This window comes from Aulonocara stuartgranti (assembly GCF_965226115.1).
Source record: "Aulonocara stuartgranti genome assembly, chromosome: 20".
In the NCBI taxonomy this organism is placed as follows: domain Eukaryota; kingdom Metazoa; phylum Chordata; class Actinopteri; order Cichliformes; family Cichlidae; genus Aulonocara; species Aulonocara stuartgranti.
Genome location: NC_138956.1, coordinates 14,031,694 through 14,051,138, shown reverse-complemented (window position 1 = coordinate 14,051,138; position 19,445 = coordinate 14,031,694). Strand labels below are relative to the sequence as shown.

At 39.0% G+C, this 19,445-nt stretch overlaps 2 protein-coding genes across 2 annotated transcripts in view; one reads left to right on the top strand and one right to left on the bottom strand.

Moving 5' to 3' along the window:
- Positions 1-4,886, top strand: part of cpne9 (copine family member IX) — a gene marked incomplete at its 5' end in the record, with an annotated part of 115,862 nt that extends 110,976 nt beyond the window's left edge. The window contains one exon of the mRNA XM_082519173.1: positions 1,939-4,886. Within this exon, the coding sequence (XP_082375299.1) occupies positions 1,939-2,121 (183 nt within the window). The 3' untranslated portion in view covers positions 2,122-4,886. The remainder of the gene's footprint in view (positions 1-1,938) is intronic.
- LOC309697331 (uncharacterized protein) overlaps positions 1-19,445 on the bottom strand; it is a 521,790-nt gene that overhangs the window by 316,139 nt on the left and 186,206 nt on the right. The gene's annotated exons all lie outside the window — the stretch shown is intronic.

Below are 19,445 nucleotides of genomic sequence, written 5' to 3'. Positions count from 1 at the left end.
TTTGCACAACACTGGTCACTATATTCTTCATTTCCAGTTAATACTTGTACAGCTGCTGTTATTGTGTATATATTTATTTATATTTAGATTTCTTCATACATTCTTATATAGTTCTATATTGTGTATTGTGTATTTTGTTGTACAGTTATTTTATTTTCAACTTTAATTTATATATTTTATCTTATTCTTCCCAGTTAAATTTACCCTTCATTCTAATTTGTGTTGTACAGTTATTTCATTTTTAACCTTAATTTATATTTTATTCCTTCCTAGTTAAATTTACCCTTTTTAATTTTTCATATTTATTTCCTATCTTATTCATAGCCTTTCCTTTTTTGTTTTCTTTAGGTCACGAGCAGTTGTCCAAGCATTTCACTACATATCGTACTGTGTATGACTGTGTACGTGACAAATAAAAAATTTGAATTTGACCATATTAATCATTGCAACATCCTCTGCATGTATTTTCTGCTTTTAAAGTACTTTAAAGTATGCTGCTGAAATCATTATCTAATAAAAGCTGTAACCGATGAGACAGCGTCTGAGAGGATTCACTGTGAAGGGGGCAAAGGTTTCCCTCATGCTCACAGTGGTCCTTAAGTAAGGCTTCGGAGGCATGAACAGCTTTAAAATCCATCACTGATGCAACCAAAGCGCTGTCTTACTTGGTATCATTATTTTCCCCTCCCTTGTCACGCAGCACCTGGTGCCAAATATCACATGACAAATGCACAAAATGCAAGTGGTATGTCTTCAGGAGACAGATGAAGCCAGCTGTGTTTCCATTTTTCATGTCTGAAAAGATCTCTGCAAACATTAAGATGACAGAGAACTTCTGAAAGTTTTGTCTTTTGGACAAGACCTCCAGTGAATGGCTACATTAACCTCCTGATGTGGAATTGGGCAAAAAACATAATACCCAAATCAAGCACTCTTTCTCATTATTTAACAAATGTGGCGTCACCTGTTTGTCAAATGTGAAATTAGAAGCTGGTTTATCAGTTTTTTTGTTAAAAAAGGACATGATCCACATTGTTTGAAATCAGAATGGACAATGAATCTTGAAAACTCTGCAGCCAGCCATGAAAAGCCTACAAATGCAGCTTCCTAGATATGCTAAGAGGTATTCTTTGATACCTTAGCTGCTGTCTCATGCAATAGACTTAGGAGTTAATAAGTACTGTATCTCAGAGCTGCTGTTTCCACATATGCTGCTATATATTATCCTAATGACACCGAGGTCCAGGGCTGATGGTCCATGTCTTTTTATTCCCAGGTAGTGATGTTTTGCCCAGCATGATTGTAATGCTGTAATACCACGTATTGTCCTGCGTGGGAATAATTCTATCCGAGAAGGTTTGATTCTACCTTTTACATGGCATGAAATGGCCAGTTAGAAGATCCACATATTACTTTGTACCCCCAGAGACCCTGTACCCATCATCACTGGCCTCCCTGCATCATTGCTAGTGTGGCGGTGATGCAAACATGGCATCCAAGGTCTTGAGCCCACTGTTTCTCCTTGTGAGAGTTGGTCAGATGGAACCTTTTGCACAACTGCCAGGCTTGGGAGCATCCAGCATCCACTTGAGGATTTTGGTACTCCGGAGACACCGTCAGTTTTGAATATCAGTGGCTTTTTATAGCTGCCTTTCAGTGTTATTTGTCTAAGGGAAACTTTTCTTAATGAGCCTTTATCTAACTGAATTCATCCGTACTCTGAGTCACTCGCTAATCTTTTCACGGTTTGATGATTTCTTCAGTTTATGTGAGATATTGGCAGTTTTCATCACTCTCGCAAAACATTGCACTATTCCAGGCTTTTTAATCTTTTGGGAGATCTTCAGAAAAAAAAGATTTTTATGTTGTCTATACTGGTATGCTACTTTTTTATCTGTACTAAATAAACAGGATGTATATAATGATTTCTGCTTTTAGTTCGTTCCATTCAGAGACTACATTGACAGATCTGGCAACCAGGTCCTCAGCATGGCTCGACTAGCGAAGGACGTCCTTGCCGAGATCCCCGACCAGCTGCTGTCTTTCATGAAGAGCCGAGGAATCGAACCGCGACCAGCCCTGTCCTCCTCCCCACTACCGCAGCTGCACAGACACATCTGACCCCCGACACAGTCTCTGCCTTTCTTGGTTCTGCTTCTCCCTCCTTGCTTACCTCGGCTCACGTCCCTCACTCTTGTTTTTCACTTTAAAAACAATAGTGAGAGAAAAATCAACCCGTCACTCACCCTTCTTCCTCTCTCATCACCCGTGGGGATAAACAGGCACATCGTAGCTACACAGCGGGTGTCATCCCTGACCCGCCCACTGCTGTAGCTCTAAATCGCCCTCTTATTGCTTTCATTTACTGTTTGCAACTGAACCGTGACCATTCCTCCCCTCTGATACCAGACCGTTCAGAGCCTGGCTTTTTTTGTTTGTTTGTTCTTAATTGTCTGATTCCCCTCTCCAGACACATTTGGAACAAAAGGTTTTGCTGTTGGTCTTCGGCCAGTGTTGCCACTCATCACATTTGGCAGGAGTGCTGAAGCTAAATAAATTCAAATTTCTTGATGAGGAATAGACTCCAGCTCGTATCAGGTGCTGTGGGGTTACTTCGACTGATTCTTTGCAGTGACCGATCACAACAATAAAATCTATTTTCACCCAGCCGTTTTATGATCTCTTATTGTTGCTGAGCCAAATCTGAAACTGTAATCGAGAATGCAAACTACTTTAGTATAATCCATTCAGAGAAAATAGAGTCCTTGGGTTTCTCCTTTTTAAGGTAGGAAATAAGTGTTGTTAGAGCTAATATGGGGAATCCACACACATGTGGCCTGTCACAGACTTAGACACACACTCGCCTCTGTCAGACATGCCACACCCACACTCTCTTTGCCCAGCATGGGCCGAGGCTGGGTGCAGATTCCCCTCCTGCTGTTAGAGAAATGCCAGACTCTCCGGCTGCCCTGCAGAGAGGAGGAAGAGGGAGGAAGGAAGGAAGGAAGGAAGGAAGGAAGGAAGGAGAAATTGTAGGTGGGAGTAAAGGGAACCGAGGGGAGGAATGGGTAAGAGAATGAGCAGAGAAAGAAAAAAAAAGTGAGGAGAAAAGAGATGCACAAAGAAGCGAGGAAGAACAAAGCATCGGGAGATCTGTTTTGTTTGAAGGGAAAGAACAATGAGGCAGATGTGAGCTGGGTTGGAGACAGCAGCAGAGAAGGCTGTAGCTCAGTGCCATCTTTAGTTGGAGAAGCCTTTGTATGCATATTTACAAGGTGTGGAACAATCTCAATGAGGGATAAACGCACATTCTATGAAAAGCAATATACCTGACTTCCAGTGTAATGTTTGCCCTATGCATGTCCCTTCCTCTCCCCTGCCATGACTTGACATTTTATTCCCCAGAAGACTGGAGCTGTGTGCAAAGTTGGCAAAGCCTGCCACCTAGTGTTCACCCCTTGTATAGCAGGGTATCTTTATTATGCATGACTACTGTACATTTCTATACTAACTCAAACAGTACCCACGCATGAACAGATGCAGCTCATCTTACTATCTTAATTCAAGACAGGCATTCCAACAAACAACAGAGGCCCGTGTAAAGAACTACAAGCATCTTTGTGAAACGTGTCACTCTTCAGAGTTAATGTCAAGTGTGACAATCGTGGTTTATATGGGATGTTTTATTTGCTGTGTGACCATATAGACTTTTTCTAAAATAATCCGTTTCAACGTCATGTTTATTGCATGTCGGGGAAGCAGAAGTGTTGCAGTGTTTAGATAATTGTCATCACTCAAAGTGATTGTCCAAAATAATCTGTACTGTACATTTTCATTTGCAGATTTTGGAACTAACTTGTATGCCTTGTGTCCTGCAGAAACATGTGAAATTACATGTATTTTTGATATTTTGGCAGGGTCATGAAAAACAGAAATGCAAAGACTCTGCGAGATGCCAGTGGTATTAGAACGTTTTCTGAACTTATTTAAAGCCCTGCTGTGATTTTTGTCTATCCCCTACTGTTGTCCTATGGCTGTATGAACTTAAAGGCAACCTATTATGCTTATTTCTAACTTCATATTTTTATTCAAGTACTCTACTAAAGTTGCTTTGCATGAGTCACAGCTCAAACATAATCCTTATTTATCTTATACTGGGGCTTGGTGCAGCGCATCAGTTCGTAACCTGTCTAAACCAAGCTGTTTTATGCATTTCCGCTGATTGGCTACCCAACATAAAAATCTGACTTAAACAGCAGATTGGTGGAGCTTTGTGCTTGCTGACTGCGCTGTGGCTCTCGGTTGACCGTATCAGTGATATCTGCTCTGTGAGACATCATACAGAGCCATGGTTAGAAAAAACAAACTGAAAAGAGAGTTTTCAAAGCAGCTTGAACCCTGAGTTTTAGCTTGCAGGGATAACTGACACCTACCCTGAGCTCATTAGCTGAACCTTTGGTCATGTGAGTATAAGGAAAAGCATAATAGGTGCCCTTTAAAAAAACAAAACAAGATGGTTAAAGTTTTATTGTATATAAATGTTCTTTTTGCTTACAGTAAAGCTTCAAGAAACTTTTACATCTGTATTTCAAACAGCTAAATTGTATGTTGACATTTTTTAGAATGTCCATATAAGGGGAATGTAGATGTTTGACCTAGAAACCCTTAACTGTTCTGACAAATATCTTGTCGTGTTTCAATATGAAGTTTGACTATGTCTGTGTTTACGCATATCACCTGAAGGTGATGATCTGCAGTACAATATATCCAAACATAAAGCAACACACTCTTGCTGGTTGTATGTTGTATGTAGTAATTCATTCAGCAGCACTATAGAGATCACTCAGAATGAGTTCCAGCTTTAAATTGTTGGTTCATTAAAAAGATTAAAGAGCTTTAATACATAATGGGGGTGCATTTGCTTCATTACCGATTTGGATTCATTGCCCTATATCTGTTTTCATCTTGTTGTGAAAATAAATACAGTACTTAACAGAGCTCCTCAGTGAATCGCCACCTTATCACAGTGGAGGGTTTGGGTGGCTCAGTGATCCCATGTTTGGCTATGTTGTTTCACAGGGCAAATTTCCCTGGGTAAGGGGCCACAAAAAAGAAAAAGAAGAAAATCCAGCGACCAGTTTAGCTTTCCCAGGATAGGGCTACTGGGGCCCCACCCTGCAACCAGGCCCAGGGAAGAAGCACCTAGTGGCTGGGCCTTGGCGTGTATCCTTGTATCCTCACTGGTTCACTGTCTATACGTTGGGGTTTGCTTAAGTGGATCAGAGGGCTGCATGCGCCTTCAGGTCAGGAAATAGGTCCTGACTGTCATTTGCACTAAATTCACTTGGTGTGGTGCTAGAGGGTGCCCTAACTGGTCACTCCATTTTCCTAGTGGGAGACTTTAACGCTCACTTGGCCAAAACCAGTGATACCTTGAGGTGTCTGGCTGGAAGAAATGGCATGCCTGATACAAACCGTCTCGAAAACCTGCAACTGAATCTCAGTTTCAGGAACATTTTTGTGAACTACAAAGTCTTACCTGCTGTGCATTCAAAAATGTTCTTTGAAGTCTCTGAACTTTTTCTAGCACATCCTGCCATTATGTCTTTTCTACTATTAGTGACAAATTGTCAGTGTAGACAGAACTGAATCGTTTTGACCCGCCCACCGCCAAAAATCAGAAAAAATCTTTTTTAATTAAAATTCTAATACGTTCACTGTGTATTTGACCAGCTTTGCTAACATGTATCTATGTGTTACATAAGTAATTTAATTAATATTACAAATTTAGGTTTAGTTTTGGGTGCCCAGAGCAAGTACTGACTATTACCACTCATTTGTGGTAAGAATAATTTAGAAACCCAGTGGATGACTTGGGAATCCAGTGGTTTTAAGATACAGATAACAGATGTCCAATTCAAGGCTTCCAGTTTTATCGAACAGTTTCTTTGAAAAAACAGATGATTTTTAAAAAGCTAAATTATTGTCAGAAAAACAGCATTCTTGCAGACACAGTTAAACTGATTTGTCAGTAGAACTGGGTCTACAAAGCAGAAAGCGTCTGGTGCCAAAGCCCCTTTCCTTTGAGAATATACAAATATCTGTTTTGAGAGATTATGGTAAATTTGTCTAAAGTGGAAATGAGAGAATAACAGAAGAAAAAAACCTTACTGTTCAAATTACTCTCAAGTATCCACAGTGCCAACACTATTCAGTTGTAATTTTGATGTAAACCTAAAAGTCTTTAAGTGTTTATTCAGAGTAATTGAACTTCAGTATTGAAGCTTCGAGGAGTCTCTCCACAGCAGGTCTGACAACATTATTTCCATCATAGTTCTTCAGGTCTTCATTAAAAAACATTTAAAAAAGGTAGATAAATATTTTCCTCTGATATCCTGATTTTGAAACAGTTACTGTGTTTGTTTCATAAAAGACTTGGTCTGGCAAATCTGTTGGATCCTTTCAGTTTAATTTACCAGACAAACAGGTCTGTGGACGATAGTGATGGGTCGTTCGCGAACGAAATGGCTCTTAGAGCCGGCTCTTTGACGTGAACGACGCGAGCCGGCTCCTTATCGCGAGCCGTCACGTGGGGTTTTTTTTTTTCTTTCTCAGCCTCTCTCTCGCACTTTTTTTCCGCTTCACTCTGCACGCGAGCCTTGTGCTTTACGCTGGGCAGAGGGGGGAGGGGCGGTAGTTACACTCAGTAGCACAGGAACAGAGCCAGAGAGAGAGAAAGAGAGGCAGGGACAACAACATTAGAAAGGTATAGTAATCATCCACAACTATTTTCGGTTGCAGATGATAAAGGATTGAGAAAGTTTATTCATGCAGGTCCATATGACAGAGAATATGCATGTTCTTTTAGTTTTCATATTATAATTTATATTTAATTGTGTTGTGGTTTGCAGTGTTTTGTGTTCTTTTCACTTTAAATTTGTGAAAGGAAAAAGCTGAAAATTTAAATAGTTAAAAGTTGAAATGTGAATAGTTGATTTTTGTATTATATGATTTATTTATTACATTTTATGTGGAGTGAATAAATAAAAGTATATTTACGGTGGCCCCTAGAGACAAAGCACATACAAACTTCAAATCACGTACGAACTCTGAAGCATGTACAAACTCCAAAACACGTAAGAAACACGTACAAACTCCAAAACACGTAAAAACTCCAAAACACGTAAAAACACGTACTAACTCCGAAGCACGTAAAAACTCAGAAGCATATAAAAACTCAGAAGCACATACAAACTCAAAACACGTACAAAAGACAACAGAAGTGCTCCAGGATGCTGGGCGCAGTGTTGAGCCTTTGTTATCTTGTGGCTACACAAGCCAGCAAGTACCAACGACCGGATTTGGTGTGTGGTAATAACAGGTAAATGAACTTTTTTTTAAATTATTTGAATATATATATGAGTGCCTGTGTATAAATACACAAATACACACATGCTTTCAATTGTGTAATTTAAGTGATCTAGTAGCTCTGCTTTGGAAGTTCAGTTAATGCTAGAAATGTGTTTTGGAGTTTGTACGTGTTTTGTCTCTAGGGGCCACCGCATATATTTATATATAAACATATATAAATAAAACCACTTGTTTTTACGTTAGTAATTCCTTTTGTGCATAATTTTATATTATTGTTAATAATAAATTAATTAAAGCAACAAAACAACCTGAAGAGCCGGTTCGGAGCCGAAAGAGCCGGCTCTTTTTAGTGAGCCGAACCGAAAGAGCCGGATCTCTAAAAAGAGCCGGAAATCCCATCACTAGTGGACGATGCAATCAAAATCAGATTACATCATATTTGCCAAACCTAGACTTCCTGAAAGCTACGCAAAGACACCATTTATCATCATCATCATCTTCATCATCATTTATTTATTTATATAGCACTTTAAAAACACACCTGGTAGACCAAAGTGCTGTACAATACTAATATGCACATAGTAATAAAACCAGACATAGCAATAAAGTTAAAAAACAATAGAGTATGAGAAGAACGATTTGGGCCAAATAAAATTGCATCTGTCTTCCGATCATTAAAATTTAAAAAGTTTTTTGCCATCCATGCTTGGACATCAGTAAGGCAGTCAAGCAGAGGTCCAGTTGGAAGACTATCAGCATGACTAAAAGGTAAGTAGAGCTGGCAGTCATCTGCGTATAGATGGAATGGCACTTCATGCTTTCAGAAAATCGCGCCAAGAGGCAAGAGGTACAATGAAAACAATAACGGCCCAAGAATAGATCCCTGTGGCACACCCCAAAGCAGAGGGGCCACAGAGGATGAGGCCGACCCCAACTTAACACAAAAGGTCCTATTTAAAAGATAGGACTTTAACCACAAAAGTGCCGAACCAGAAATTCCCACACAGAGCTGTAAGCGGGAGATCAGCAAATCGTGGTCCACAGTGTCAAATGCAGCTGTCATGTCCAACAAGACCAGCACTGCATATTTACCACGGTCTGTCGCTATCAGGATGTCATTCATAACTTTTACGAGGGCTGTCTCCGTGCTGTGGAATGGCTTAAAGCCGGATTGAAAGATTTCTGACAATTTAGATTCATTCAAGTAGTCCATCAACTGAGTATAAACAACCCTTTCCAGAATCTTACTAAGAAAGGGAAGCTTAGAGATGGGTCTAAAATTTGATATGACTGAACTGTCTAAGCCTGGTTTCTTTAAAGGATGTATGACTGCATGCTTAAATTCCCTAGGTACTTGACCAGACAAAAGAGTAGTATTAATAATGTTCAGAATATGTGGTCCGATGATAGGAAATACCTTTTTAAGAAAACGGGGAGGAACAATGTCATTTGGAGAGCCACACGGTTTAGCATTCAACACAAGTTTCTCTAAATCAGATAAAACAATTGGTAGAAAAGCAGAGAACAGACTTGAGCAAGAACCATGCATGGCTGGGTCAGCAATAGGTAGAGTCGGAGGTCTCAAACTAGCAACCTTTTCCACAAAATAATTAAGAAACTTATTGCACATAACTGCAGAAGAGTGCAAAAGAACATAGCCTTCTGGATTAAGTACAGAATTTATAGTGTTATATAGAACACGAGGGTTATGCGAGCTGGTAGCAATAAGTTGAGAAAAATAGGAGTGCTTGGCAGCCTTTACTGCTCTCTGATAGACTTTCCAGCTAGTCTTAAGAGCTTCCATAGAGACGCACAGCCTATCTTTTTTCCACCGTCTTTCACATCTTCTACATTCTTTTCTAGCGGCTCTGGTAAAATCAGTTAGCCAAGGACTAGCCTTTGGCTTGCATTGTCTGAATATAAAAGGAGCGACAGCGTCGAGGATTTATGGACTTTAATTCAGCTTTCTATCAAATCATCTCTGAAACTCTTGCCATTGCAATCACCCTGTTTGTCCTCTCCATATCAACCCTGGAAGCTCTCACAAACAGTGTGTGCATCAATACTGAAATAAAGATACTTTTCATCTTAACTCTTTAGTTACCCTTTATGACTGATTTAAAGTTTAGGTAGGTAATACACATTTAAAACAAAACAGACTTTTTGGTATAACTATTCTACATTTGCAAACTGAAAATGGCTACTTGAAATAACTTTAAAAAAAAACTTTGTATTGTATGTCCCCCTCTGGAAATCGACTATGATGCTTTGTACTCTATACAATTTTTAGTTTACAGACTTTGAAATTTAAACCTATTATTATATTATATTATTATAGATAAAGCTACCCAGCAGCATATATAAGTAATTAAAATAATCTCAAGATGCAACATTAACAATGAATACATATTAATAAATCAGTTAATACAATCCAGCAATATAATGTATTTGAGTACCTGCAGTTTAGGTACATATTTTAGTTCCAGTTTGAAAGAATCATACAGTGTTTGATCCCAGGTTACCCAGATGCACCATTCTTTGAACTATGACAACAGTGGACCCGTTGGTGCCAGATATGCTGTGACGGCCAATTGAACACAATCACCCAAAGAGACAGAGGAGTAACTCTGACTGGATGTAAAGGTGTTTCTAAAAGAGGTGTTTTGAAGCAGGCCAGAGTCAAGGAAAGTAAGAGTTCATTCAGACAGACTGAAAACAGGTCAGGAAATTACCTCTGAGCAAAGTGTAATGTTACTGCAGATAAACTGCTTTTCATGTAGCAGTCACCCAAACATCTTTTCATTTTCAGTAATCCAAAGCACCTCAGTGTGCTACACTTCTGGACAACAAGCAGATCCTGATGTCATTACAACGCTCTTCTTTCCCCCCCCTCCTTTCTAAACATAATATTTTATGAGTATGTGGAAAGAAACAAGGAACAACATCTGGCAAAAACGTGTGTTTTTAAAGGGACTTGAACAAACCTGGTTTTGTGGGACTTTGGGTAATAGGTCAGAGAGGCTTAGCTCAGGGAAACTTTGGGTAAATATAAATGAAGCTTTCAAGCCCTGAGAGAAAAAAAAAAGCAAGAAACTGGAGGCACACGTGAAATTTTCAGGAAGCTGCTTTAGGGCTACCGGGGTTGGGCAGACTACGGTCAGAATGTGCGTAACACTTTTCAAGAAAATTGCTTTAATTACTGGTTAAAGACAAAAGCAGTAGAGTTTTTGAGTTTGATCCAGAGTGGTTTGCTTAAATGTTAACTATAGGACCAAGGTAGGGTACAGCTCAGCAAGACTTTAAGAATACTTATGAGATTCTACGATGTCTGCGCCCAATTCAAAGTGTCAGAATCCATAATATAAGCTGCAAATTAAAGCAGAGTAAATAATCAAAGAGAGAAGAAATAAATCGTGTCAGGTTTTAAAAGACTCCATAAAAGCACCAGTAGTATTACCTATAACAACAATGCAGCCTTTCTGTTTTTCCACTTACCTCACCACCAAGCTGCTTTATAAAACAGCTTTTTTGTTGTTGCCATGCTGTCATAGCCGAGAGGTGCTGCAGATGAAGGTAAAAACCAAAGAGAAATAAAGAGCAAGCTGGCAAAATCTCATGCTGCGTAAATGCACGTAATGTGTCTCTTGAGGGGATGACTCAAATACCTTTAAAGAAACACTTTGAAATTTAATCAGATGATAATTTGAACACTACTCTCATACGAAGTCAGTTAGCATAGTTTGTAAACCTATGCTAACCGGCTATGCTGGACCAGTGTTTATGCTAACTGGGTTGAACCGTATTGGCAAGAAGAGCTAGCTCTCCTCCTATAAGCACTTCAAAATTTATTAAATAGATAAATAGTGATAACTAATAGACTTTTGTTATTTAATCCATACAAAAATTGGGAAAATCTTTAGGACATAACTATATCTAACTGAGAGATCTCCAGTCAGATATAGTTTTCCACCCAACTTTTACGTTGACCTTTTGGTTGTGCTTTATTTCTGATGAGTCAAAGAGATATGTCAATGCTTCACTACAGTTTCTCCTTTGTGAAGAAACAATCTTTGAATGTGGATTTTGTTACTTAGCCAGACTAGCTGTTTGTTGTTTACGCTAATCTAAGCCAACCAGTTGTACCTACCGTAATTGTACTTACCAAGTATGCATTTTGTGTATTATATAAAATGTAAACTCATCTGTAATTTAAAGGTCTATATTTTAATGATCTGCATGAACTTTTTCACACTAAGGAAAAAGGATCCAGCTTAGCCTGGGGCTTCTGAGGCAACCTGCTATAATGTGAACTGCTATTTTGGATCAAATTATCCACTAAATCCCTGGTATATTTTGTATATTATGTTAACAGCATACTTGGAAGACACTGCTTGCTACATATTGCATTTATTCTCATTACAGTCAGTTCTGTTAAATCCAATCAAAATTGATGATCTCAGTGCAAGATGTCCAAAAGTACCTGACAATACTTCTCTTCCTCATCATATAATCTTTGCATCTTTTCCCATCACTGGATTCTGTGAATAGGCTGAGACATAATTTAAAGCTATTAAATCATGATTTGGCCACTACATACTGAAGCTAACCATTTTTTAGATCAGAAGAGACTGACGAAGAAGAGGAATACATAATACCCCTGTTTTGGACTTTGAATAAAGGCAATGCTTTGTTCTCTGTGTCTGTAAACGGTTTGGATTAGGACTACAGATGCAAGACTTGGAGGCATAATATTCTCAGCGGAGCATGGCAATAGCCATGAGAGCAGCGTTAAACACTGCACCCTCTGTCCTGGAAAAACAGTATCTGGGAGCTGAGGAGTCTTGGAAAACAATGTTGCAGATGACTTTATTTAGTACCTTTTAGAGTATAGCACATCCCACAAGCAAAATGTCAGACCTTTAAGGTAAAGCCCCAAAGATTTTCATTGTCGGCCAGATTTGTGACACCATTTATGCTCAGTGTTAACCTTTCAGATCCACTTTAAATGCATCTGAAAAATAACCAGTTGACGTCTTCCTCCATGGTATCAAGTCCAAGCTCTTTCTTTTATGAAAATACGACCTGTACCATTTCTTAAAGATTGATGATCATTGCACATTTCACTGAAGAGGCCGTAAAGTTCTACTATGACAACAATGAATCTAATATTTGCTTGTGCTTCCATCCATCCATCCATTCTTTACTGCTTATCCTTTTCAGGGTCGCGGGGGGCTGGGGCCTATCCCAGCTGTCTTAGGGCGAGAGGCAGGGTACACTCTGGACAGGTCGTCAGTCTGTCGCAGGGCCAACACGTAGACAACCATTTGCACTCGCATTCAACACTCACATTCACAGCTTTGGGCAATTTAGAGTTTCCAATTAACTTATCCCCACTAAGTGCATGTCTTTGGACTGTAGGAGAAAGCCGGAGTACCCCGGGAGAACCAACGCAAACACGGGGAGAACATGCAAACTTCACACAGAAAGACCCCGGCCTGATGGTGGAATTGAACTATGGACTTGTACTTATTTTCTTAAAATAACAGATTCAACCACTGTCAGCAGTGGCGGTTCGTCAACAGAGGGTGCTAGGGCCGTAAAAATATTACCAGGAACAAAATCTAAAACAACATACATTAAATACATACGTACAGTTTCCTCATATAACATGTGTTGTTGCCTGCAGGCGCTGACCAAATTCCATTTGGGAGTTTTTCAGTCACATTTGGCTACCTGCCTTGTTTAAGAATTTGATTGGACAGTTTGGTGTCATACACATACATGTCTTGAAGAGTACTCTATTTGAACACAGAGAGGTTCTCATATGCTGCTTTAAGAGCATATGAGACTCAGGTGACCCACAAGTATCTACACAGTGTAAATATTTGTGTTTTTAAAGTTATAAAATATAGATATTAAAGTTTTAGTGTTTTTTTCCTGATCTGTAAGATGCTTTACATTATTTGACCCATCGGCCCCAATCACTTGTTTTTTTTATTCGGTGTATGTGTCTTTAGGCTTCAGCAGTTAAAGAGTTAAAAAAAATTAATTTGTGTACAAATAAAGCACAAAGGTAAATTCTTGTGTGTCTATGTGTGCATTAAAACATTAAAATATCTCAGCTGCTACCAGAAACTATGACAGCAGTGTTGCTGTCGTTGACTAAATATTGGTTTTCCTTCTTCCACTCCTGATGATGACGATGGTGACTCTCTGTTATCTACAGGTTTGTGCAATCCCATTTATTCCTATCCTTTACACCGCCACAAAATGTTCTTGTGTCTTTTTTTCTGGTCTTCTTCAAAAGGGGAATAATCAAACTACTGCTCATAAAACAGGAAAGTAAACTGCTGTTTTAAAGTTAGAATGCAGTACCATTAATGGAAAAGCCTAAATCATACTTGTCTATTGAATCAAATAAAAAATGAAAGCAATATTATAAGCACTTGATCTACTCTGTCACTATACTGTATAAAACATCAGGAAATTCAACAGAATGGAGACATAAATCTCACAGCAGGCATTTTGCATAACGCGATGCCATGAATGTGCTTGGGTCTGGTATACCGTCTTTCTTCCACATTAACAGCATGTATTTATTAAACACCCACTCACATAGCAAGATAACGGCTTTCCATTAGCTCCTGAAATGGGATACTTGATTTCAAAAATAAGGCTTATATGACTATAAGACTATAATATGACTAAACTGTTTGTGCAACAGCCTGTTAGAGGCTTCAGGAAACAAACTGTTAGTAAAATGAGCTCTAATGAGTGAAAAAAATAAGAGCTAACTGAGGGTATACGTATATACGGCCAATGTTTCACATAATTCCCTCCTGTAAACAAATGTGTGTAGGCAAACGTAGGCAGATAAAAGATTGACCCGTGACGTCTGTTGACGACAGAATTGGTTGACGACCTTGAAAGGTGGGTTATGCACTCTGTCCCGATCATGTTTTGATTGGTTAAACAAATAACAAAGGAAGAAGAGCAAACATCAGCAGGATGTATGGACCCTGGGGGATTTAGGTCAGACTGTCTTTCTTTTTTCGTGATCTTAGAATGAAAGTACAGAAGCTAATATGATGACATAAATGTTTTAAAAAATGTAAATTATATGACAAAGCTATAATGTCACAGTCTTCTTTAATAATCTATACAAAGTAAATTTTTCGATGTCATCATGTCACATGCCAAGACTCCTACTACACTGTGCATAGGATTACACATACTGTATATGTATCCTGCTGTTTGAAAATGGAAACATTAACAAGGTCACTTAATGTTTAAAAAGTCTCATTTTAATGTCCCTAGGGCACCTTCCTCTATGGATACATTGTAAGAGGACACATTAAGAAGAACTGGACATGGCTTTCAAAGAAGGCTCTGACATCAGCCAAAACTAAATTAGTATTGCCACTCACATTTGTTTTGGGCACAGTGCTCTGGTGGGATTTTATATTCCATCTGGACTACAAATCCTCCAGGAAGAGACAGGATGTGTCTGTGGTAAGTAGCAAGAAATAAATGGTTGGCTAACTCTGACATTCCTTACCTCCAGTCTTGACACTTGTCAGCCAACATGTGTTGTATGTTTGCAATAAACTAAATGGTCTAGTGAATAGGCCCTAACTGACAGCTATGCGTACAATTAACTATCTTTAACCTTGTGAGGACTAAGTCATCCATGGTGATGACTTTAACCCTAATCCTTTGCTATCAGAATATTAAATTTTTAAATGCCAGATCTTAGCAGGAATCTGGAAGCTAAGAAATAATCATTCTACCTGTAGCTGACATAGATTAAAAATTGTCTACTTTAAAAACAAAAAGGTTCTGCTTGACTTTCACAAAAAAATAAGGTTAAGGTTAATGTTTGAAAGTAGTGTTAGGGTCAATTCCAACCACAGTGTGTTAAAAAAAAAATCAGCATACAAAGCAGTTTGTTTGCCAAGTATCTGTATGGCTTTGAGTGAGAGTCAGTACGAGGCATAAGGCAAAGCAGTTAATCCATCAAATAGGATGAGACTTGCCAGGTTAACTAAAAGCCAACTAAGCTGTCTAAGAAGTGCATTAGAGTCGAGAAGGGTGTTTGTACCAGTGTGACTGTTTGTGTTGGTGGTAGCAGCATGACTGGATGGGAGTTGGAAGAGCTGAGGTTCTTTGCAGTTTTATTAAAGCCCCATTGCACAATTCTCAGAAGGCATCTTTGTTCCCAAATACACTTTTTAAAAAACAAATATGAGTTTTTTAGTATTGTTAGTATCTCAAGAGAGCGTCTAATAATAGAAGTGAGTGCGTCTATACTTGTATTACTCACATTGCGGGGACATGATTATATGCTTATATTGAGGGACCCACGCACGCTCAAAAGTATGTAAATCTGGTTAAGGTTTATGTAAGGTTCAGGCTAGACAAAGTTTAGAGTAAAGGCTAAGTTTACAAGAGTAGTAGTTTTTCAGTTTTTCAGTGTGTGTGTGTTTGTGAAGGGTCAGCTGCTCCTGAAAACTGTTCTTGGAAGTGTATTCCCAACATTTCCAAAAACAAAACAGGTCACAGTTGAATTAATTGTGTGTGTGTGCGTGCGTGCGTGTGTGTGTGTGTGTGAAGGGAAATAAACCTGTTCAGATCACACAGTGGACTGTTTACATGGCAGGATTAAACTCTCCAGGGGTCTGCTGGTCAGCTGGTGGTGCTAAATCCAGTTACAGCATGAGCACCCAACCCATGATAACACTTTAGAAAGGGTACAAACACTGTATCTAACATATGCATTTAGCAATCATATCAAAGATCCAACTGATACCCACCTAAGACCAAAGTCTCAAACTGTTTACATTTACATGTGAGTACTTGTGATTTTTATTTTGTGTTCTTCCATATGCAAGAAACTTGTCATACAAAGGAAGTATTTATCTATCTCCCGGCCAGTGGTTCTTCGGCGAGAATGCCAGCTCTTTTGAGGGTATTGCCTGTGATCAAAGAAGCACACATTTTACCCATTTCAGTTTTTGGCAGATTGCTAGCGTTACCAGAGGAAATAAATCAATTTGATTAATTAAGTCCATCTGGGGCTTACATAATATGCATATGTGTAGGTGTTTGTGAGTTTGAATGGAGCAGCCGAAACCAATTAGTATGTGGGGCAAAGAAAAGAACCTCTGTAGGCTTCATGTGACTGTTGCAATGAGTAACTGCTCTGAGCTCTGCATTTCCTCAAATACTAGCAGCACTACAGTTCTTGCAGTACAATTTCCAGCAAAATTTTGCTTGAAAAATATCTTGGGACCTGCAGTTAATCACAAACTCCAGTAACTTCTAGCTCATGAAGATACCAGGGCTTCCTGACATTTTTAACAAGCTGTCTATTGATATGAGCAAAGATGTAATCTACATGAGGAAACAGTCTTTACAGGGTGCAGTGTACAGACTTTGTCCTTCATCTCCTTGTTTTTTCTTCTTTCATTACAGGAATTCTCTCTGACTCAGGTATGTGTCAACTGAGAGAGGCTGAAACTCTGGTAAATGAGCCATGGTCCATTCAATTAGCAGGGAAAGAATGTTTAAACTCAAACTGTGATCCCGGTCAGCCTCACGTTAGGTATTTACTGTATCCAGCAGCAGTGGTAGGAAACAGAATACCTTTCAATGAACAGATTCTCGTGTTTCAGAGCAAAAAACTACTAATAACAGGCCCGATTCCACTCAAGTGTCCCATTAAGTCAATAATGTGAAAGTGAAGCAGCTAAATGGAATTGAATAATCATTCATGACATCATTTATAATTACACTTCACTGCTTTGGTGCTGTTGTGGCAATAATTGTAGTAACAGCAGCATCAGTAGTTGCAGCAGTAAAAACACTACAACAACTTTCATGCTGATAGATGTAGCCTGGTAGTAGAATTAGTAAGTATAAGCAAAAGCAGTAATAGCAGCACCGGTAGTTGTATTTGTGAAAACAGCCATAAGAACAGTAATCCCAGTTGTCCCAATCTGGGGGTGTTCTTTGATGGCAGCTTCTTCCAGCTCAGGGCACTTGCAAAGCTTAAGAATGTTTTGTCGCCTGCTGCAGGAAAGTAATTCATGCATTTATTACACCAGGCTTGACTACTGGATTAGTCTGTATTTAGGTATCAGCCAGGCTCTGCTCTCTCGTCATCACCTTGTTCAGAATGCTGCAGCCCGACTCTTGACAGGCACACGCAAACATGACCATATTACCCCGGTGTTGGCTCATTTACATTGGCTTCCAGTACATTCTAGAATTGATTTTAAGATTTTATTTCTTGCTTTTAAGTCTCTAAATGGATTAGCTCTCTCTTACCTCTCTGATCTTTTAGCTAAACATACTCCAAACAGAACTCTAAGGTCAGCTGATAACGTTCTTCTGATCGTTCCTAGAAGCAGACTAAAACACAGAGGAGACTGGGCCTTTGCAATTGTTGTGCCTAAACCTCAGAACAGTTTGCCTCTTCAAATGAGGACCTCTCCAACACTCAGCATTTTTAAAACCCGCCTGAAGATGCATCTTTACTTGCTAGCTTTTAATTGTGACGGAGTTGTTTAGCTTCTTGTCTTATCTTCTATTTGTGTGTTTGTTTATTTATTATTTACTTTTTCTCTTTGTACAGCACTTTGGTCAACCTGTGTTGTTTGCTTATGAATAAATAGATTGATTGGTTGATTGATTCATTGATTGGTCCCTGTGCTGCTGTACCATTTGAAGTAACAAAGGCAATAATAGCAGTGTTAGCAGTAGAAATACAGCAAAGACAAAGGTGTAGCATTAGCATCGCCAAGGAGTATTGAACCTGTATCCTCTCTATGGCCAGTGAGGAAAACTTCTCTGATAAATCTGCATTTATACAGCAAACAAGCTGACCACTCACTATCATCTCAGTCAACTTTTTTTTTATGGCTTTATGATCTAAATTGACCACTCCAACCTCATCTTTACCATTGGCTACCATTACTGGAGGCTGTAACATTAGTAATGACATTAGCAATGAAAGCCTTCTTCTTATACGGGCTATCTGCTTCCATCTCATCCTGTTCCTAGCATCCTCTTCTATCTCACCAACCCTCTGTAGTCATAATATTAGTAATGAGAATAGCAGTCTAGCGATGGTACGAGGCATAGTTCAGGTAGTAGCAATCATAATTATACTAGTTCCAATATTAGTAGTCATAGTAGCTTAAAAGCAGTGCTAGTTGTCACACTAGTAACAGTAGCAGTAATAATGGTTCAGATCAGTTCTATTCAGTTGTGTTTATGTCGCACCAAATCACAACAGTAAAAACTCTACAACAGCAACAACAATAATAATAATAATAATAATAATAAATATGACAAACATATGATATTTATATGATGTCAGCCTAACTTTAATAATTGTACTGCACTGTATTGTTTCTAATGATTTCCTGCACTGAGACTGTAGATGCAAATTAGCTCCATGGCAAACTCTAATTCAACAGTTGTGTTGCACCTGGTGCCTAGGAAACAAACTAGAACATTTAACTAAACAATAACAATTTTGTACTAGAACAAAATAGCAGTGCCACGAGTGTCAGTAGCAGTTTCAGCAGCAGCAGTGGCACTGGAAGTGCTCAACGGGAGTCATGCACACAACGAACCTCCTCAGTGTGGCATTGTGTGTGTGTTTTTATACATCATAATAGCCAGTGACTGTGCTGCATGCAAGTACACACTGAAACACTTCTAATGTTTACAAGCAGGCTGAAAGTGGATCATTTATCCAAACACTGAACGGTAATCTAACCTACGCAGGCAAATCAAATTAGGCTGTAGCCAGTAAAGTTCCTTCAGCCCTGTGGAGGTGTTTATATGAGGTCTGCTCAGCTGGAGTGAAAGCAAAACTTCTCTTACTGATGTCATTAGGCAGCATGTAAACACGCTCACTTGCCTGCTCAATAGCTCCCTCATTCACTCAGTCACTTGGCCACTTATCCAGACATGGTCATCTGTAAAAAGCGAAAATCTCAGCTTGCTTTCTAGGCAGCAGCTGCTGATGCTTTTCCCTTCAGGAAAATTGGGCTGTTACTTTT